The sequence below is a fragment of the Pseudoliparis swirei genome, chromosome 23 (genome assembly GCF_029220125.1).
Source record: "Pseudoliparis swirei isolate HS2019 ecotype Mariana Trench chromosome 23, NWPU_hadal_v1, whole genome shotgun sequence".
NCBI classification, from domain to species: domain Eukaryota; kingdom Metazoa; phylum Chordata; class Actinopteri; order Perciformes; family Liparidae; genus Pseudoliparis; species Pseudoliparis swirei.
The window spans coordinates 23,533,166-23,554,711 of NC_079410.1; the positions used below are offsets into that span (position 1 = coordinate 23,533,166).

The 21,546-nt window shown below is 51.8% G+C and overlaps 2 protein-coding genes across 3 annotated transcripts; both read left to right on the forward strand.

Annotated features, from left to right (window-relative positions):
• Positions 1–591: 591 nt before the first annotated feature.
• On the forward strand, positions 592–11,563 carry gspt1l (G1 to S phase transition 1, like). Of its 2 annotated transcripts, XM_056406116.1 has the most exons (14): positions 592–982; positions 2,385–2,429; positions 5,941–6,195; positions 6,692–6,725; positions 6,936–7,013; positions 7,265–7,445; positions 7,516–7,670; positions 7,755–7,895; positions 7,972–8,065; positions 8,614–8,694; positions 9,902–10,075; positions 10,173–10,262; positions 10,342–10,510; positions 11,028–11,563. In XM_056406116.1, the coding sequence occupies exons 1-14, from the start codon at positions 790–792 to the stop codon at positions 11,078–11,080; spliced, it is 1,743 nt and encodes a 580-aa protein (XP_056262091.1). In that variant the 5' UTR covers positions 592–789; the 3' UTR covers positions 11,081–11,563. The 2 variants fall into 2 exon arrangements, with proteins under 2 accessions (XP_056262091.1, XP_056262092.1); XM_056406117.1 differs by lacking the exons at positions 592–982; positions 2,385–2,429 and adding an exon at positions 2,471–2,563.
• Positions 11,564–18,687: 7,124 nt separating this feature from the next.
• Positions 18,688–21,546, forward strand: si:dkeyp-72e1.6 (transmembrane protein 238-like). Its single transcript, XM_056407328.1, has 2 exons — positions 18,688–19,236; positions 20,654–21,546. Exon 1 carries the CDS (start codon positions 18,723–18,725, stop codon positions 19,227–19,229), a length of 507 nt encoding a protein of 168 aa, XP_056263303.1. The 5' UTR covers positions 18,688–18,722; the 3' UTR covers positions 19,230–19,236; positions 20,654–21,546.

Below are 21,546 nucleotides of genomic sequence, written 5' to 3' on the forward strand. Positions count from 1 at the left end.
ACTGGTCACTTAATAGATGAACTGGTTACTTAATAGATGAACTGGTCACTTAATGGAGGAACTGGTCACTTAATGGTTGAACTGGTCACTTAATGGAGGAACTGGTCACTTAATAGATGAACTGGTTACTTAATGGATGAACTGGTCACTTAATGGAGGAACTGGTCACTTAATGGAGGAACTGGTCACTTAATGGTTGAACTGGTCACTTAATAGATGAACTGGTCACTTAATGGAGGAACTGGTCACTTCATGGAGGAACTGGTCACTTCATGGAGGAACTGGTCACTTAATGGAGGAACTGGTCACTTAATGGATGAACTGGTCAACTGGATATCATTTTATATATATATAATATAATTATATAAATATATTTCGATAATTATATTAAATGACTCGAATCAGCAGTTGGAAAGGTCAGAAACTAATGTCTAACAGACTTTAACTGGCCTTTGGAGGATGTAGTTTTCTGGCCCTCGGGACTCTTTCACTTCAACGTGTTCCGCTCTTCAAGAAGACTTCATATCCCAGAGTTCACCGCGCGCAGCACGTCACCTGCCTGCGCTGTCTCTGGGAGTGCTGAGTGGATCATCCTCTCCGGCTTCCCCCCGTCAGGACCCGGCCGCTGCAGCTCACCCGAAACCCACCGTTCCTCCGCGAGCTGGACGCGCTCGTTTCCTCCACGGGGCGACCTGAACACCGGGGCGGCGGCGGGCGGAGACACTTAACGGACCCCGAGAGTCGCGTTGCCGGAAACATCTCACGGGAGTGAACGATCCAAGACCCACGATGGACGCGAGAGACACTGCCCCTGATTCCTGGGAACAAGAGGCCGACGTGGAGGCCTCGCCGGGCGGGCAGCTGTACTCCGCGCTGCTGGCCCTCAACGTCAACGCCAGGCCCTTCGTGCCCAACGTCAACGCCGCGGAGTTTGTTCCTGTTTTTACCGCGAACGCGCCTTCGAAAAACGAGGATTCTGCCGGTGAGTTCCTGGTCACGTTGCTGCTGTAGCTAGTTAGCTGCTAGGCTATGCTAGCCACCGGACTGACACGCGTTCCTAGGAGCGCTACCTGCTAACTAGCCGGCGGCCCGGTCTTCACGCGCCTGTGCCTCGTACCGGAGCTCCAACTACAGCCCGTCCGTCCGGTTGATGCTGCCCGGGCACCGGGCTGGAGAGCGGCCTCGCGGCGTGTTGATAACGGTCTGGAAGTCATCAGCCCGCATTAGCTTGTTACAGCTAACCGGCATTAGCCAGCTAGCATGTGTGTTAGCCGCTCAGTGGGAAGTGGTGCATTTTAAAACTACGTAAACTCCTAACATCGGGCTCAGCAAGAGGGCGAAGCCACGTGTTATTGATAACGAGCCTCACTTCACCTGGTGGTTCAAGCTCTACGTTGTAAATAGTTTAGAGGGGAAAGTGAGTTTAGTGTGACGTGGATGTTCTGACGCATAGCCGGTCCTCACGGGAGAGCTGGCCCGGCCTCACGGGAGAGCTGGCCCGGCCTCACGGGAGAGCTGGCCCGGCCTCACGGGAGAGCTGGCCCGGTCTCACGGGAGAGCTGGCCCGGCCTCACGGGAGAGCTGGCCCGGCCTCACGGGAGAGCTGGCCCGGCATCACGAGAGAGCTGGCCCGGCCTCACGGGAGAGCTGGCCCGGCCTCACGGGAGAGCTGGCCGGTCCTCACGGGAGAGCTGGCCGGTCCTCACGGGAGAGCTGGCCCGGCCTCACGGGAGAGCTGGCCCGGCCTCACGGGAGCGCTGGCCCGGCCTCACGGGAGAGCTGGCCGGTCCTCACGGGAGAGCTGGCCCGGCCTCACGGGAGAGCTGGCCCGGCCTCACGGGAGAGCTGGCCCGGCCTCACGGGAGAGCTGGCCCGGCCTGTGTTCGGTTCTCCTGCTGCCTCGGCCACATGGAGCCTGGCCTCATGCAGTGTGTGTGTGCTCCAACACGCGGAGGCGCCTGACGTGAACAACTAGTCCAGATGTAACGGGTCATTTCAGGTTGTTTTGTACAGTGCAAAGTGGCCTCTGTACACATGACATTCTTGACCTTTGACCTCACATTGCATCAGGAAAAACTCTCCAAAATACCCTCAGGGTGAAAAGGGTAAGAACCCTCAGGAGAGTGGAGAGGACCCCTCTCCAGGATGGACAGATGTCATGTGACCAGAGTTCCAACACATTCAATGAATATGACTTTATCAATAATGAGTAGTAGACATGGACCACGATCCAGACCTCCTCAATCCACGAGACAGAAGGAGGTAGAGGGGGGGGGGCGTGCTACCTGTTTATGGAACATATGAAAAGCTCTTTAAAAACACCCGGAGCAAGAAGCTATGTCTGCTCCTTTAAAACATGAACCTAACCGTTGTTTCCTTTTCAGTTGTCGTTGAGAAGATATCCAGCATGGAGGCGCCAGAAAGTGCCGGTATGTATGTGTGTGTGTGTGTGTGTGTTACTCGGTCCCGTGTCCCACAGGCTGCTCCCTCGGTGTCCTGACGCGTCCACCATGAACTCACCAAGCCGTCCTCGTTCATCGTGAGCTTCACAGACCTCGTTCCTGTGAGCTCAGATCCACATCGTGCCGAGTCAGCAGAATTCACCCTGAGCCTCCGGCTGAGCTCGTGTTCGACCACACTGACTGGAGCCAGAGCATCAGGGGGTCTTGTGACTCTTTGTCACTGTGACATCAGTGTTTACTTATCACTTGAAACAGACGTGGCGTATCTCAGAGGGAGATGAGACGTGTTCAGGGACGTTTGAGGGATGCAGTGAGGCCTCCATTCAAAACCATTTCAGGGTTCGTTCGCTCATGGAAAACCTGGAAGAGTCATGCAATTTTAAATGGTCATTTCCAGGCCTGGAAAGGTCATGGAAAAAAATTACGTTATAAAAGTTTTGGAAATGTTGTTATAATGTTCATTTACACCAAGTTTGAAATAATTAATATGTTTTTAAAGAAAGACGCTCAACATATAAGCCGGCGTGCCTCTCGGTACGCAACATGTTCAACATTCATGTTTATACCCAGAGTTCAGTTGGTCCTGGTCATCTGGGTTAAAGTCCTAGACCCACTGGTCCACATGTCAGGACCCTGCTATTTGAAATGTGAACTCAGTAGATGTGTAGATCTCTGACTAGTTGGACTCTTTAATGGTTGAACTCGAGGTGAGGGGAATGAGGCTGGTTTAGGCATCACAGCCCACGTGTCAACATGTCTCAACCACACAGTGAAAGATTACAACTCTTTAGAAGAACACGTGGACAAACAGACCGGACAACGTCCTCACCTTGTAGCTCCGCCCCTGTTGGACTTTAAATGACCGCAGTGTCCTAAAGGATGACATCATGCTGTCTAGAAGAAGACTTGAAGCTCGACACTGAGACTCATGTGAACTGAGGGAGCACATCGCCCGGACCCCGCGGTGCCCTCTCCCTCCGGCTGGGGCAGCGGTCCGTTCTCGTGATCTGAGGAAGCTCAAATCTCTTGCTTTGCCTTCAAAGCTGTTTTTATGGGAGTCGACATGTTTAGTGTTTTCAAAGCTAAACACCAACAATTGTTGTGAATGTGTAGTTTGCCAGTAACTCATTATGGTTCTGGACTGAGACGACTCGCGTTCCAGAGGAAGTGTGTCTGTGGTTCAGAGAAGACGTGAAGATACACGCTAGGGCTGCAACAACGAATCGATAAAAATCTATTATTAAAATAGTTGGCAACGAATTTCATTATCGATTCGTTGTGTCGCGCGATTATTACGGTGCTCAATAAGTCACGGAGTATAAACAAAGTTGAGTTGATCGCAGAGCGGCGCAGGAGAAACCAGAGCGGAGAGGAGAGACGGAACGCTGCGTTGTGAGAGCCAATCAGCGCTGAGCTGCTCCTCTGTTGATGAATCTAATTGGCTGCTGCTGCTCACGTGGCGCTGGATGCGGAAGTCCTTCACGTAGTCGGAGACATTCACGGAGCTGAGTGCGCCTCCGGGTGACGTCATGACCCCAGACACCAGGGCGCTACATGTCACGACGTGTGTGGCATTTCCACAAGAGGATAACGTAGAGAACATGGTTATTTATTCCGTGGCGGATAGCGGAAAATATTTTTCCGCGGAGAAAGGCAACGGAGATAAGCCACGCCCCCACTCGCTGTGAGCGCTGCGCGTGCAGACAACATTTAACGGAGCGGAGCAGCGTGCGCTCTGATCGCTCTTTTAATGAAGTATCGAAACTAAAAATATGCTAAATCACATCGTGTTTAACGTACGGGTACTTCGTTAGCATCGCTACACCGTGCAGCGTGACAGCAGCAGATGTAGCGGACTAACATTCAAGCTAACCTAACTTCCCAAACGCTGTGGACATCTGAACGCTGATTGGCCGAGACGCGACACGTCCATCAAAGATGTTTTATTGTGAAGAAGAGCACCACTCCACATTTTTTCCGCATCTCACTGCAATCTCAACGGCAGCGGGCCAGGTGAACAAAATAATACATCGGAACGCGTCTCTGATATTGTTCAGGGGGCGGGGCCACATGGGGACCACTGCTCAGGAGAGGAGAGCTGTCAGTCTGTTTGTGACGGTTCATCACCATGGTGACCAGTGAACAGGTTCATCACCATGGTGACCAGTGAACAGGTTCATCACCATGGTGACCAGTGGACAGGTTCATCACCATGGTGACCAGTGAACAGGTTCATCACCATGGTGACCAGTGGACAGGTTCATCACCATGGTGACCAGTGAACAGGTTCATCACATGCTGACCAGTGGACAGGTTCATCACCATGGTGACCAGTGAACAGGTTCATCACCATGCTGACCAGTGAACAGGTTCATCACCATGGTGACCAGTGGACAGGTTCATCACCATGGTGACCAGTGAACAGGTTCATCACCATGCTGACCAGTGGACAGGTTCATCACATGGTGACCAGTGAACAGGTTCATCACCATGGTGACCAGTGAACAGGTTCATCACATGCTGACCAGTGAACAGGTTCATCACCATGGTGACCAGTGAACAGGTTCATCACATGGTGACCAGTGAACAGGTTCATCACCATGGTGACCAGTGAACAGGTTCATCACCATGGTGACCAGTGGATCTCCAGGACCTTTCCATGACTTTAAACCACATTTCCATGATTAAACATTTTGTGAAAACTCTGTCTATACGTGACAAAGTGAGAAGATGTAGTATTTAAACTAACAATGAGAATTCCAAAGCATACCGTATATATACCGTGTAAATTAACATTTGAATAAAACAAATTTGCATTACTTTTCCAAATATTTTGGGATTTTATTTTTTTCAATTACTTTTCTAGGCCTGCTAATAGCCATTGAAAAATTCCAGGACTTTTCCAGGTTTTCCATGACCATACGGACCCTGTTTTGAATAACGGGTTGAAAATATATATATATTTTTTAATCGATTAATCGATAGAATAATCTACCGATTAATCGATTATCAAAATAATCGTTTGTTGCAGCCCTAATACACGCTACACCACCTGTACACCACCTGTAGCGTTCTACAGGGTCATGTTAGCCACTGATGAGCAGGTGGAGCTGTAGCTCCTCCCATCAGGGTTGGGCGTTGCTAATATTCGGTGATATATATATATGAATGTTATGAACCCAGACTCGAGGGCGGTGTATGATCAGAGGCTGAGACCGGGCTGTGCAAACGCCTTTCTGAGGAATAGACCAGTGATGTCATGGCATCCTGGAGGCGTCCTAGAGTCACCTGGAGGCGTCCTGGTCTCCATATCTGTTCTCATGGAGGCTCTCGCTGCTCATGCCGTCTGTTCCCCTAAAAATAGAATCCATCAATCAGTTCAGATTGCATGAAAAATACATATATATATATATATATATATATCTGTGGTTGACGTGGACTCTGTGGTTGACGTGGACTCTCCTCTCTGGCCTTGCAGCTCCAGTGGTAAACGGGGACTCGGCGCTGACCACAGAGGATCCGTGGGACCAGAAAGAGGAGGAGCCAACTAGGGAGGAGCCAGGAGGCGAGGACCAGGAACCATCTATGGCGACTACAGAGGAGACGGCGGCTCCAGAGATGATGATGGAGGAGGAGGAGGAGGAGGAGGAGACGCCGGCGCCTAAAGGACCAGCGCCGCAGACCCACGCCCCCAAGAAGGAGCACATCAACGTGGTCTTCATCGGACACGTCGGTCAGTGGAGAGGAGAGGAGAGAGGAGCTCAGTGTATCCTAAGCGTCCATAAGGAGAGAGGAGAGAGGAGCTCAGTGTATCCTAAGCATCCATAAGGAGAGAGGAGAGAGGAGCTCAGTGTATCCTAAGCGTCCATAAGGAGAGAGGAGAGAGGAGCTCAGTGTATCCTAAGCGTCCATAAGGAGAGAGGAGAAGAGCTCAGTGTATCCTAAGTGTCCATGAGGAGAGGAGAGAGGAGCTCAGTGTATCCTAAACGTCCATAAGGAGAGAGGAGAGGAGAGAGGAGCTCAGTGTATCCTAAACGTCCATAAGGAGAGAGGAGAGAGGAGCTCAGTGTATCCTAAACGTCCTGAAGGAGAGAGGAGAGGAGAGAGGAGCTCAGTGTATCCTAAACGTCCTTGAGGAGAGGAGAGAGGAGCTCAGTGTATCCTAAGCGTCCTTAAGGAGAGAGGAGAGAGGTGTGTAATCAAGCTTTTCTCTCGCTCTTCTTCTTCAGATGCTGGTAAATCTACGATCGGCGGTCAGATCATGTGAGTGTGCTCCTCCTCCTCCTCCCCCGTGTGGTTGAGAAGGCCTCCTCCTCCTCCTCTTCCTCTTCCTCCCCCTTGTGGTTGAGAAGGCCTCCTCCTCCTCCTCCTCCCCCGTGTGGTTGAGAAGGCCTCCTCCTCCTCCTCCCCCGTGTGGTTGAGAAGGCCTCCTCCTCCTCCTCCTCCTCCTGACGTGCTCCTGCTCCTCCTCAGGTATCTCACGGGCATGGTGGACAAGAGAACCTTGGATAAGTACGAGAGGGAAGCAAAGGAGAAGAACCGGGAAACCTGGTGAGGGGAACGTCTAGAACCCGGAGCGGTTCTGCTGGGTCTGGTCGCCTGATGGAGCCGTGTGGTTCTGCTGGGTCTGGGCGCCTGATGGAGCCGTGTGGTTCTGCTGGGTCTGGGCGCCTGATGGAGCCGTGTGGTTCTGCTGGGTCTGGGCGCCTGATGGAGCCGTGTGGTTCTGCTGGGTCTGGCCGCCTGATGGAGCCGTGTGGTTCTGCTGGGTCTGGCCGCCTGATGGAGCTCCCTGTCCTCAGGTACCTGTCCTGGGCTCTGGACACCAACCAGGAGGAGCGGGACAAGGGCAAGACGGTGGAGGTGGGCCGGGCCTCCTTCGAGACGGAGCAGAGGCACTTCACCATCCTGGACGCTCCGGGTCACAAGAGCTTCGTGCCCAACATGATCGGAGGAGTGTCGCAGGCCGACCTGGCCGTGCTGGTGAGGGGCTCGGGAGCCGGGGGGGGTGAACACCTGTGTGCCACGCCCCCTCACCAGGACTGTCCTCCAGGTGATCTCTGCCCGGAAAGGAGAGTTTGAGACGGGCTTTGAGAAGGGAGGCCAGACGAGGGAGCACGCCATGCTGGCCAAGACCGCCGGAGTCAAGCACCTGATCGTCCTGGTGAACAAGATGGACGACCCCACGGTCAACTGGAGCCTGGACAGGTGAGTCCATCACGTCGACCACGCTGGACCGACTGTCCCACGGACGTCCTCCTTCATCCTCCTCCTCCTCCTCCTCCTCCTCAGGTATGAGGAGTGCAAGGAGAAGCTGGTTCCATTCCTGAAGAAGGTGGGCTTCAACCCCAAGAAGGACATTTACTTCATGCCGTGCTCCGGACTGACGGGGGCCAACCTGAAGGAGCCCACGGACCTGTGCCCCTGGTACACGTACGTCCTGCAGGTGACCGGGTCTTCATTGCTCCTCGTCTTCATCGCGCTCACTGAGGTCCTGTCTGTGTTTCAGAGGGTTGCCCTTCATTTCACACCTGGACAGTTTGCCACATTTCAAGAGGTCGACGGACGGCCCCGTCAGGCTGCCCATCGTCGACAAGTACAAGGTGAGACCCCCGCGGGGCGAGGGGGGGCACCGGCCTCCCAGAGGTCACACGTGGTATCACATGGTTCTTCTGACGCGGTCATTTAATACCTACAAATCCACACAATGTCTGCACAGGGTCCTGAGACTGCAGACATTGTGCAAAGCAAGGGCTTTTTTATATTTTTAACTCCAGAGGGATTATAACTCAGGGCTTAACTGTGGGGTCCACGGGGTCAGAGGGCGAGCAGGGTCAGGGAGTGAGCTCCAGAGGCCCAACGGACCCCTGGAATAAGGCCTGTTGTCCAGCCAACGCCCCAGGTACTCCCGATTATCTACCCAGGTTAAGTGTGACCGTGGCCCTGTAACCGTGGCCCTGTAACCGTGGCCCTGTAACCGTGGCTCTGTAACCGTGGCTCTGTAACCGTGGCCCTGTAACCGTGGCCCTGTAACCGTGGCTCTGTAACCGTGGCCCTGTAACCGTGGCCCTGTAACCGTGGCCCTGTAACCGTGGCCCTGTAACCGTGGCCCTGTAACCGTGGCTCTGTAACCGTGGCCCTGTCTCCTCAGGACATGGGCACTGTGATTCTGGGCAAACTGGAGTCGGGCTCCATCTTCAAAACCCAGCAGCTGGTCATGATGCCGAACCGGGTAAGAGCCGAACCCTGTGGGGTTCACCACGCGACACTGAAGTGTCCCGACGAGAGCCTGAAGGCATCACTCACACGCTGTGTATGACCTGGTCAACGAGGGGCCCTCAGCGTGGTTTGACCCCGTGGTGTGACCCCGTGGTGTGACCCCGTGGTGTGACCCCGTGGTGTGACCCCGTGGTGTGACCCCGTGGTTTGACCCCGTGGTTTGACCCCGTGGTTTGACCCCGTGGTTTGACCCCGTGGTGTGACACCGTGGTTTGACACCGTGGTTTGACCCCGTGGTGTGACCCCGTGGTGTGACCCCGTGGTGTGACCCCGTGGTGTGACCCCGTGGTGTGACCCCGTGGTTTGACCCCGTGGTGTGACCCCGTGGTTTGACCCTGTGGTTTGACCACGTGGTTTGACACCGTGGTTTGACCCGTGGTGTGACCCGTGGTTTGACCCGTGGTGTGACCCGTGGTGTGACCCGTGGTGTGACCCGTGGTGTGACCCGTGGTGTGACCCGTGGTTTGACCCGTGGTGTGACCCGTGGTTTGACCCGTGGTGTGACCCGTGGTTTGACCCGTGGTGTGACCCGTGGTTTGACCCGTGGTTTGACCCGTGGTTTGACCCGTGGTTTGACCCGTGGTGTGACCCGTGGTTTGACCCGTGGTGTGACCCGTGGTTTGACCCGTGGTGTGACCCGTGGTTTGACCCGTGGTGTGACCCGTGGTTTGACCCGTGGTGTGACCCGTGGTTTGACCCGTGGTGTGACCCGTGGTGTGACCCGTGGTGTGACCCGTGGTTTGACCCGTGGTGTGACCCGTGGTGTGACCCGTGGTGTGACCCGTGGTTTGACCCGTGGTGTGACCCTGTGGTTTGACCCGTGGTGTGACCCGTGGTGTGACCCGTGGTGTGACCCGTGGTGTGACCCGTGGTTTGACCCGTGGTGTGACCCGTGGTTTGACCCGTGGTGTGACCCGTGGTGTGACCCGTGGTGTGACCCGTGGTGTGACCCGTGGTTTGACCCGTGGTGTGACCCGTGGTTTGACCCGTGGTTTGACCCGTGGTGTGACCCCGTGGTGTGACCCCGTGGTTTGACCCCGTGGTTTGACCCCGTGGTTTGACCCCGTGGTTTGACCCCGTGGTTTGACCCCGTGGTGTGACCCCGTGGTTTGACCCCGTGGTTTGACCCCGTGGTGTGACCCCGTGCTCCGCCCCTGCAGCACGTGGTGGAGCTGCTGAGCCTCCTGTCCGACGACGTGGAGACGGACGACGCCCAGCCGGGAGAGAACCTCAAGCTGCGGCTCAAGGGCATCGAGGAGGAGGAGATCCTGCCGGGCTTCATCCTGTGCAACGCAGAGAACCTCTGCCACACCGGGCGCACCTTCGACGCCCAGGTGAGCGTCAGACCGGGTCCGGGTGGGGGGTGGTAACGGGCCTCCGAGGGCCCCATTGGTCCATGGAAGTGACCGCGTCTGTCCCTGTGCTCCTCAGATCGTCATCATCGAACACAAGTCCATCATCTGTCCCGGGTACAACGCCGTGCTGCACATCCACACCTGCATCGAGGAAGTGCAGATCACAGTAAGAGCTCCCCTGAGGGCCCCCTGAGGGGCCCCACGACCCCCGGTTGGACTGTTGCATCACTCGTCTCCTCCTGCAGGCCTTAATCTGCCTGGTGGACAAGAAGACGGGGGACAAGAGTAAGACCCGGCCCCGCTTCGTGAAGCAGGACCAGGTCTGCATCGCCCGGCTGCGCACCGCAGGGACCATCTGCCTCGAGACCTTCAAGGACTTCCCCCAGATGGGCCGCTTCACCCTACGGGACGAAGGTAACCATGGTGATGACGAAGGTAGTGTAACCATGGTGATGATGGAGGTAGAGTAACCATGGCGATGACGGAGGTAGAGTAACCATGGCGATGACTGAGGTAGAGTAACCATGGTGATGATGGAGGTAGAGTAACCATGGCGATGACGGAGGTAGAGTAACCATGGTGATGACGGAGGTAGAGTAACCATGGTGATGACGCAGGTAGAGTAACCATGGTGATGACTGAGGTAGTATAACCATGGTGATGATGGAGGTAGTGTAACCATGGTGATGATGGAGGTAGAGTAACCATGGCGATGACGGAGGTAGAGTAACCATGGTGATGACGAAGGTAGTGTAACCATGGTGATGATGGAGGTAGAGTAACCATGGCGATGACGGAGGTAGAGTAACCATGGCGATGACTGAGGTAGAGTAACCATGGTGATGATGGAGGTAGAGTAACCATGGCGATGACGGAGGTAGTGTAACCATGGTGATGACGGAGGTAGTGTAACCATGGTTCTGTTTCTCAGGTAAGACCATCGCCATCGGCAAGGTGCTGAAGCTCGTCGCCGAGCGGGACTGAAGAGGAGCTGCCCGAGTCCTCGTGAGGAGGAAGGGGCGGAGCTCGGCCTTCACGGTTGCCGGCGGTGACGACTTCCTGTCCCGCCTCCTCCCGCTGAAGAGGCTTCAGAAAAGAACTTGTGTGAAAGAACCGTTTTAAAGAAAATGACAAGTCCACGAGTCGGCTTTCTCATATTGAGAGCTCAGCTACGCCATTTCTGGGTTAGACCTCCTGCTCCTCCTCCTCCTCCTCCTCCTCTCAGCATTCCATGAGGGGTTTTTCTTCCACCATTTTCTCTCATCAATGACAAATGGCAGACTTTCTCTGCAGCGATGGGACCAGGTCCAACGGATGATTCCAGATATAAATCACTAGCGAGGTGAAACCAGCGCGTGGATCTCGGTGCACATTTGACCTTTGACCCAGGTTCTGGTTCCTCGTGGCGCTCCGTGTGCCGGAGCGTGTAAACAACTATGACAATAAAATGATGCATTTGGAAAACAACTCGTTTAATATTCATTGATGCTGCAGTTTAAATGTTCCATGTTGGTGATGTTTGATCTTTAAATAGTTATAAACAGAAAGTTATTCAGTGGATCTGTTCTTCAGATGCAGCACTGCGGGTGGCCACCAGAGGGCGCTCACAGACATCCAGTTTCAGGGAGAAGCTTTGGTCTCAAACAACTTCTGTGCTTCTCTGAAGTTTGTCGGACAGTTTCTGTTATTGTTTTTCTTTTAATAACTTTATGACTTCATTCTATATCTGTGTTCTTGAAATTGCTGAAGTTATATTTCAGTTAAGGTTCCGGAGCATCATCATGTACTTCATTTCAGATGGAAATAATGCATTCATGACTCATTGTCTGCTTGGTCAGACCAGCTGGACCAGCCCGGGGGTCTGAGGGTCTCTGTAGACCAGCTGGACCAGCCCGGGGGTCTGAGGGTCTCTAGACCAGCTGGACCAGCCCGGGGGTCTGAGGGCCTCTGCAGACTGTCGGAGAAATGTGTTTCGAAGTTCTCTCTCCTGGAATGTTTCTGGGCGTCAGTAATCCCGGGGTTACGTGACGAGGTCACAAACCGATGACTTGAGGTTTGTGACCAAACCCGATCGTCTATCAGAAGAGTTGGAGAGACGGACAGGAAGCAGACGGCTTTGGGAATGTGGGTCTCTGAGGTCTGTAAGGGAGGAGGAGGAGGTCTGGAGAGGCTCCGGGATCCTGCTCCTTAAGCCCAATGCTTCATGACCTGTTTGTATTTAGCTGGTTGACTTGTTACTATAATAAAGTGTTATGGCCCATAACACTTTATTATAGTAACAAGTTACTAACCCTGTCTCTTGCTCTCTCACTTTCGCTCTGTCTCTCTCTCTTGCTCTCCCTCTCGCTCTGTCTCTCTCACTCTCTGGCTGAACTCACCTTCAAATAAAACCACATCTTGATTTCTTTCCCACAATGCCGAGGGCTGCATGGTGGCCTGCCTCCTCCAATGTGACCAGACGGCTCTCGACTAGAGGCTCAACACAGAGACTGAACAGCAGCGTCTCTCCCCAAAATCCTCTTTACGCGCTAGAAGAGCTAAGACACACGACACTAGAGAGAAGAAGAGCTAAGACACACGACACTGGAGAGAAGAAGAGCTGAGACACGACACTGGAGAGAAGAAGAGCTGAGACACGACACTAGAGAGAAGAAGTGCTGAGACACACGACACTAGAGAGAAGAAGAGCTGAGACACACGACACTGGAGAGAAGAAGAGCTGAGACACACGACACTAGAGAGAAGAAGAGCTGAGACACACGACACTGGAGAGAAGAAGAGCTGAGACACACGACACTAGAGAGAAGAAGAACTGAGACACACGACACTAGAGAGAAGAAGAGCTGAGACACACGACACTAGAGAGAAGAAGAGCTGAGACACACGACACTGGAGAGAAGAAGAGCTGAGACACACGACACTAGAGAGAAGAAGAGCTGAGACACACGACACTGGAGAGAAGAAGAGCTGAGACACACGACACGAGAGAAGAAGAGCTGAGACACACGACACTGGAGAGAAGAAGAGCTGAGACACACGACACTGGAGAGAAGAAGAGCTGAGACACACGACACTAGAGAGAAGAAGAGCTAAGACACACAACACTGGAGAGAAGAAGAGCTAAGACACACGACACTAGAGAGAAGAAGAGCTGAGACACACGACACTGGAGAGAAGAAGAGCTGAGACACACGACACTGGAGAGAAGAAGAGCTGAGACACACGACACTAGAGAGAAGAAGAGCTAAGACACACGACACTGGAGATAAGAAGAGCTGAGACACACGACACTGGAGAGAAGAAGAGCTGAGACACACGACACGAGAGAAGAAGAGCTGAGACACACGACACTGGAGAGAAGAAGAGCTGAGACACACGACACTGGAGAGAAGAAGAGCTAAGACACACGACACTAGAGAGAAGAAGAGCTGAGACACACAACACTGGAGAGAAGAAGAGCTGAGACACACGACACTGGAGAGAAGAAGAGCTGAGACACACGACACTGGAGACAAGAAGAGCTGAGACACACGACACTGGAGAGAAGAAGAGCTGAGACACACGACACTACAGAGAAGAAGAGCTGAGACACACGACACTGGAGAGAAGAAGAGCTGAGACACACGACACTGGAGAGAAGAAGAGCTGAGACACACGACACTGGAGAGAAGAAGAGCTGAGACACACGACACTGGAGAGAAGAAGAGCTGAGACACACGACACTGGAGAGAAGAAGAGCTGAGACACACGACACTAGAGAGAAGAAGAGCTGAGACACACGACACTGGAGAGAAGAAGTGCTGAGACACACGACACTGGAGAGAAGAAGAGCTGAGACACACGACACTGGAGAGAAGAAGAGCTGAGACACACGACACTGGAGAGAAGAAGAGCTAAGACACACGACACTAGAGAGAAGAAGAGCTAAGACACACGACACTAGAGAGAAGAAGAGCTTAGACACACGACACTGGAGAGAAGAAGAGCTGAGACACACGACACTGGAGAGAAGAAGAGCTGAGACACACAACACTGGAGAGAAGAAGAGCTGAGACACACGACACTGGAGAGAAGAAGAGCTAAGACACACGACACTAGAGAGAAGAAGAGCTGAGACACACGACACTGGAGAGAAGAAGAGCTGAGACACACGACACTGGAGAGAAGAAGAGCTGAGACACACGACACTAGAGAGAAGAAGAGCTGAGACACACGTCACTAGAGAGAAGAAGAGCTGAGACACACGACACTAGAGAGAAGAAGAGCTTAGACACACGACACTAGAGAGAAGAAGAGCTTAGACACACGACACTAGAGAGAAGAAGAGCTTAGACACACGACACTAGAGAAGAAGAGCTAAGACACACGACACTGGAGAGAAGAAGAGCTGAGACACACGACACTTGAGAGAAGAAGAGCTGAGACACACGACACTAGAGAGAAGAAGAGCTAAGACACACGACACTAGAGAGAAGAAGAGCTGAGACACACAACACTAGAGAGAAGAAGAGCTGAGACACACGACACTAGAGAGAAGAAGAGCTGAGACACACGACACTAGAGAGAAGAAGAGCTGAGACACACGACACTAGAGAGAAGAAGAGCTGAGACACACGACACTTGAGAGAAGAAGAGCTGAGACACACGACACTAGAGAGAAGAAGAGCTAAGACACACGACACTGGAGAGAAGAAGAGCTGAGACACACGACACTAGAGAGAAGAAGAGCTGAGACACACGACACTGGAGAGAAGAAGAGCTGAGACACACGACACTAGAGAGAAGAAGAGCTGAGACACACGACACTGGAGAGAAGAAGAGCTAAGACACACGACACTAGAGAGAAGAAGAGCTGAGACACACGACACTGGAGAGAAGAAGAACTGAGACACACGACACTGGAGAGAAGAAGAGCTAAGACACACGACACTAGAGAGAAGAAGAGCTGAGACACACCACACTGGAGAGAAGAAGAGCTGAGACACACAACACTAGAGAGAAGAAGAGCTGAGACACACGACACTGGAGAGAAGAAGAGCTGAGACACACGACACTGGAGAGAAGAAGTGCTGAGACACACAACACTGGAGAGAAGAAGAGCTGAGACACACGACACTAGAGAGAAGAAGAGCTGAGACACACGACACTAGAGAGAAGAGCTAAGACACATGACACTAGAGAGAAGAAGAGCTGAGACACACGACACTGGAGAGAAGAAGAGCTGAGACACACGACACTAGAGAGAAGAAGTGCTGAGACACACGACACTGGAGAGAAGAAGAGCTGAGACACACGACACTAGAGAGAAGAAGAGCTGAGACACACGACACTAGAGAGAAGAAGTGCTGAGACACACAACACTGGAGAGAAGAAGAGCTGAGACACACAACACTAGAGAGAAGAAGAGCTGAGACACACGACACTAGAGAGAAGAAGAGCTAAGACACATTACACTAGAGAGAAGAAGAGCTGAGACACACGACACTAGAGAGAAGAAGAGCTGAGACACACGACACTAGAGAGAAGAAGAGCTGAGACACACGACACTGGAGAGAAGAAGAACTGAGACACACGACACTGGAGAGAAGAAGAGCTGAGACACACGACACTAGAGAGAAGAAGAGCTGAGACACACGACACTGGAGAGAAGAAGAGCTGAGACACACGACACTGGAGAGAAGAAGAGCTAAGACACACGACACTAGAGAGAAGAAGAGCTGAGACACACGACACTGGAGAGAAGAAGAGCTGAGACACACGACACTAGAGAGAAGAAGAGCTGAGACACACGACACTAGAGAGAAGAAGAGCTGAGACACACGACACTAGAGAGAAGAAGAGCTGAGACACACGACACTAGAGAGAAGAAGAGCTAAGACACACAACACTAGAGAGAAGAAGAGCTGAGACACACGACACTAGAGAGAAGAAGCGCTGAGACACACGACACTAGAGAGAAGAAGAGCTGAGACACACGACACTGGAGAGAAGAAGAGCTGAGACACACGACACTAGAGAGAAGAAGAGCTAAGACACACGACACTGGAGAGAAGAAGAGCTGAGACACACGACACTAGAGAGAAGAAGAGCTGAGACACACAACACTGGAGAGAAGAAGAGCTGAGACACACGACACTAGAGAGAAGAAGAGCTGAAACACACGACACTAGAGAGAAGAAGAGCTGAGACACACAACACTGGAGAGAAGAAGAGCTGAGACACACGACACTAGAGAGAAGAAGAGCTGAGACACACAACACTGGAGAGAAGAAGAGCTGAGACACACAACACTGGAGAGAAGAAGAGCTGAGACACACGACACTAGAGAGAAGAAGAGCTGAGACACACAACACTAGAGAGAAGAAGAGCTGAGACACACGACACTAGAGAGAAGAAGAGCTAAGACACACGACACTGGAGAGAAGAAGAGCTAAGACACACGACACTGGAGAGAAGAGGAGCTGAGACACACGACACTAGAGAGAAGAAGAGCTGAGACACACGACACTGGAGAGAAGAAGAGCTGAGACACACGACACTGGAGAGAAGAAGAGCTAAGACACACGACACTAGAGAGAAGAAGAGCTGAGACACACGACACTAGAGATAAGAAGAGCTGAGACACATGACACTAGAGAGAAGAAGAGCTAAGACACACAACACTGGAGAGAAGAAGAGCTGAGACACACGACACTAGAGAGAAGAAGAGCTGAGACACACAACACTAGAGAGAAGAAGAGCTAAGACACACGACACTGGAGAGAAGAAGAGCTAAGACACACGACACTAGAGAGAAGAAGAGCTGAGACACACGACACTGGAGAGACGAAGAGCTGAGACACACGACACTGGAGAGAAGAAGAGCTGAGACACACGACACTAGAGAGAAGAAGAGCTGAGACACACGACACTAGAGAGAAGAAGAGCTGAGACACACAACACTGGATAGAAGAAGAGCTGAGACACACAACACTAGAGAGAAGAAGAGCTGAGACACACGACACTGGAGAGAAGAAGAGCTAAGACACACAACACTGGAGAGAAGAAGAGCTAAGACACACAACACTAGAGAGAAGAAGAGCTGAGACACACAACACTGGAGAGAAGAAGAGCTGAGACACACAACACTGGAGAGAAGAAGAGCTAAGACACACAACACTGGAGAGAAGAAGAGCTGAGACACACGACACTAGAGAGAAGAAGAGCTGAGACACACGACACTGGAGAGAAGAAGAGCTGAGACACACGACACTAGAGAGAAGAAGAGCTAAGACACACGACACTGGAGAGAAGAAGAGCTGAGACACACGACACTGGAGAGAAGAAGAGCTAAGACACACGACACTAGAGAGAAGAAGAGCTTAGACACACGACACTAGAGAGAAGAAGAGCTAAGACACACGACACTGGAGAGAAGAAGAGCTGAGACACACGACACTGGAGAGAAGAAGAGCTGAGACACACGACACTAGAGAGAAGAAGAGCTAAGACACACGACACTGGAGAGAAGAAGAGCTGAGACACACGACACTAGAGAGAAGAAGAGCTGAGACACACGACACTAGAGAGAAGAAGAGCTGAGACACACGACACTGGAGAGAAGAAGAGCTAAGACACACGACACTAGAGAGAAGAAGAGCTGAGACACACGACACTAGAGAGAAGAAGAGCTGAGACACACGACACTAGAGAGAAGAAGAGCTGAGACACACGACACTAGAGAGAAGACGAGCTGAGACACACGACACTAGAGAGAAGAAGAGCTGAGACACACGACACTAGAGAGAAGAAGAGCTGAGACACACGACACTAGAGAGAAGAAGAGCTGAGACACACGACACTAGAGAGAAGAAGAACTAAGACACACAACACTAGAGAGAAGAAGAGCTAAGACACACGACACTGGAGAGAAGGAAGATCTTCTCCAGAGGAGAGACCTCCAATCAATGAAAATAAAGAGTTTGTCAGGATCTCCAGCGATCTACTGCAGTTGTCTATTGTTGTTATTGTCTATTGTTGTTATTGTTGTTGTCTATTTTTGCACCATGACACATTCCTTGTATGTGAAAACATACGTGGCAATAAAAGGTTCTCATTGTATTTGTTTCAATATTTAAATGTTTAAAAGTTTTAATGTTTAAATGTTTTAATGTTTTAATATTTAAATGTTTAAATGTTTTAATATTTAAATGTTTAAATATTTTAATATTTAAACATTGTAATGTGTTCATGTTTTAATATTTAAACATTATAATGTGTTAATGTTTAAATGGTTTAATATTTAAATGTTTTAATATTTAAATATTTTAATGTGTTAATGTTTTAATGTTTAATTATTATAATGTGTAAATGTGTTAATGCTTTAATGTTTTATTATTATAATGTGGAAATGTTCCTTATTGTATATCTTTACTCTTCACGGTGTGTTGATGCCTTCAGTGGCTTCATGTGGATCCTTGTTGTTGTTGTTGTTGTTGTTGTTGCAGCAGCAGCTGTTCGTCTCCTCACCTGTGCTGCGCTCCAGGTGAACAGAGCCCTCCCCGGCCCCGCCCCCTCGGAGGCCCCGCCCCCTGTCCTGCGCCCTCACCTGACTCACCTGACGGGCTCGGAACTCATTGCTCCTGACATGGATCCGGACCCGGTCGACATGGACCCGGACCCGGTCCACCGGGACCCGGTCCACCGGGGCCTGGGCCGCTGCGCGTGCTGCTTCTGGCTGGCGGTGGCCTTTGATGTGGTGGGGCTGCTCGTGCTGCTCACCGGCGTGTTCGCGCGCGTGTTCTTCTACGACCTGCTGATCTACGCCGGCGCCATCGTGGTCTTCCTCAGCCTCATCTGGTGGGTCTTCTGGTACTCCGGGAACATCGAGGTGCGCCCCGCGGACCTGGAGGACGACGTGGGGCTGCAGAAGAAGGGCCGCGGCGGCGGCGGGCTGGGGGCCGCGGTGCGCCGGCTCTCCAGCCGCGTGGCCGGCGGCCTCAGGACCTCGCTGAGGAGGACCGGGACCGGGACCGGAGGGGGGCCGCCGGGGGGCCCGCGGGCCGGGCAGGTGGCCGTTTCTATGGCAACGATGACCCCTCAGGGGGATGACGTAGAGACGCCGCACACAACCACAGAGACCTCCCCGACGTAGTGCCCAGGTGAGGCCTGCGCACGCACACACACACACACACACACACACACCTGGACTGTGTGTGTGTGTTATTACATAAGGTTATAGTATATCCCTCTATATATTATCATTGTTTAAATAGACGTAACATTTTAACATTGTAACATGTTATGTCTGATGTTTATAAATAGAGAATATTATAATGATTAAGAGTCCTGGACCGTAGACGTGGTCTCCAGGTGGACCTGGGTCAGAGTCCTGGACCGTGGTCTCCAGGTGGACCTGGGTCAGAGTCCTGGACCGTAGTCTCCAGGTGGACCTGGGTCAGAGTCCTGGACCGTGGTCTCCAGGTGGCCCCGGGTCAGAGTCCTGGACCGTGGTCTCCAGGTGGACCTGGGTCAGAGTCCTGGACCGTGGTCTCCAGGTGGCCCCGGGTCAGAGTCCTGGACCGTGGTCTCCAGGTGGCCCCGGGTCAGAGTCCTGGACCGTAGTCTCCAGGTGGACCTGGGTCAGAGTCCTGGACCGTGGTCTCCAGGTGGCCCCGGGTCAGAGTCCTGGACCGTGGTCTCCAGGTGGACCTGGGTCAGAGTCCTGGACCGTGGTCTCCAGGTGGACCTGGGTCAGAGTCCTGGACCGTGGTCTCCAGGTGGACCTGGGTCAGAGTCCTGGACCGTGGTCTCCAGGTGGACCCAGGTCAGAGTCCTGGACCGTGGTCTCCAGGTGGACCTGGGTCAGAGTCCTGGACCGTGGTCTCCAGGTGGACCCAGGTCAGAGTCCTGGACCGTGGTCTCCAGGTGGACCCAGGTCAGAGTCCTGGACCGTGGTCTCCAGGTGGACCCAGGTCAGAGTCCTGCGTATCACATGATTCGGTTTCATATTTCTGGACGTGTAGAAAACGAGTTCCTCATTTCTTTGATGTTTTCACACGAGGAACTAAAGACTTCCTGGAGGGAAAGGTCTGAACAGTCTTATCTCAGATAATCATTAACTCACGAGAGCAGCAGCCCCACGAGCGGCTGGCGGGTTATGAACGAGGTTATGAATACGCTTTATGAATAAGGTTTATAATGAAGCTTCATGAATAAGGTTTATGAATGAGCTTTATGAATGAGGTTTATAATGAAGCTTATGAACAAGCTTTATGAATGAGCTTTATGAATGAGCTTTATGAATAAGGTTTATAATGAAGCTTATGAACAAGCTTTATGAATGAGCTTCATGAATAAGGTTTATGAATGAGCTTCATGAATAAGGTTTATAATGAAGCTTATGAACAAGCTTTATGAATGAGCTTCATGAATAAGCTTTATGAATAAGGCTTGTAATGAAGCTTTATGAATGAGCTTCATGAATAAGCTTTATGAATAAGGCTTGTAATGAAGCTTTATGAATGAGGTCATGGAGCCTCATGCCAGCAGCCTAACTCGTGGTTCTTCTCTCCTCAGCTGCTCCCTGGAGGCTTCAGCTGCTCCTCAACAGGAGGAACAGGACGTGGTGACGAGTTCAGCCTGTTGAGAGGTCCTATAGATCCCTGACATCAGAGAGATGTCACACGCGTGACATCAGAGACATGTCACACACGTGACATCAGAGACATGATGTCACACGCGTGACATCAGAGACATGTCACACACGTGACATCAGAGACATGATGTCACACGCGTGACATCAGAGACATGTCACACACGTGACATCAGAGACATGTCACACGTGACATCAGAGACATGTCACACACGTGACATCAGAGAGATGATGTCACACACGTGACATCAGAGACATGTCACACACGTGACATCAGAGAGATGATGTCACACACGTGACATCAGAGACATGTCACACGTGACATCAGAGACATGTCACACGTGACATCAGAGACATGTCACACACGTGACATCAGAGAGATGATGTCACACACGTGACATCAGAGACATGTCACACACGTGACATCAGAGACATGTCACACGTGACATCAGAGACATGTCACACGCGTGACATCAGACATGTCACACGTGACATCAGAGACATGTCACACACGTGACATCAGAGACATGTCACACGTGACATCAGAGACATGTCACACACGTGACATCAGAGACATGTCACACGCGTGACATCAGATGATGTGTGTGTGATATGTGATGTGTGTGATGTGTGTGTGTGATGTGTGTGTGTGATGTGTGTGTGATGTGTGTGTGTGTGATGTGTGTGTGATTCTGTATTTATCTAATGTTCTTATAAAGGTCTGAAACCTTCCTGTGAATTAGACAATAACATCGTCATCGTCCTGACCAAATAAAGTTATTCAACTATCCAACAAATAAAATGTTAACAGAAGGCC

Bases quoted from the DNA above. Each gene is read 5' to 3' on its own strand.
- gspt1l (XM_056406116.1), top strand. From the start codon at position 790: ATGGACGCGAGAGACACTGCCCCTGATTCCTGGGAACAAGAGGCCGAC. The intron at 7,446-7,515 runs GTGAGGGGCTCG...ACTGTCCTCCAG, and splicing joins AGGCCGACCTGGCCGTGCTG to GTGATCTCTGCCCGGAAAGG. The intron at 10,076-10,172 runs GTGAGCGTCAGA...TGTGCTCCTCAG, and splicing joins GGCGCACCTTCGACGCCCAG to ATCGTCATCATCGAACACAA.
- si:dkeyp-72e1.6 (XM_056407328.1), top strand. From the start codon at position 18,723: ATGGATCCGGACCCGGTCGACATGGACCCGGACCCGGTCCACCGGGAC.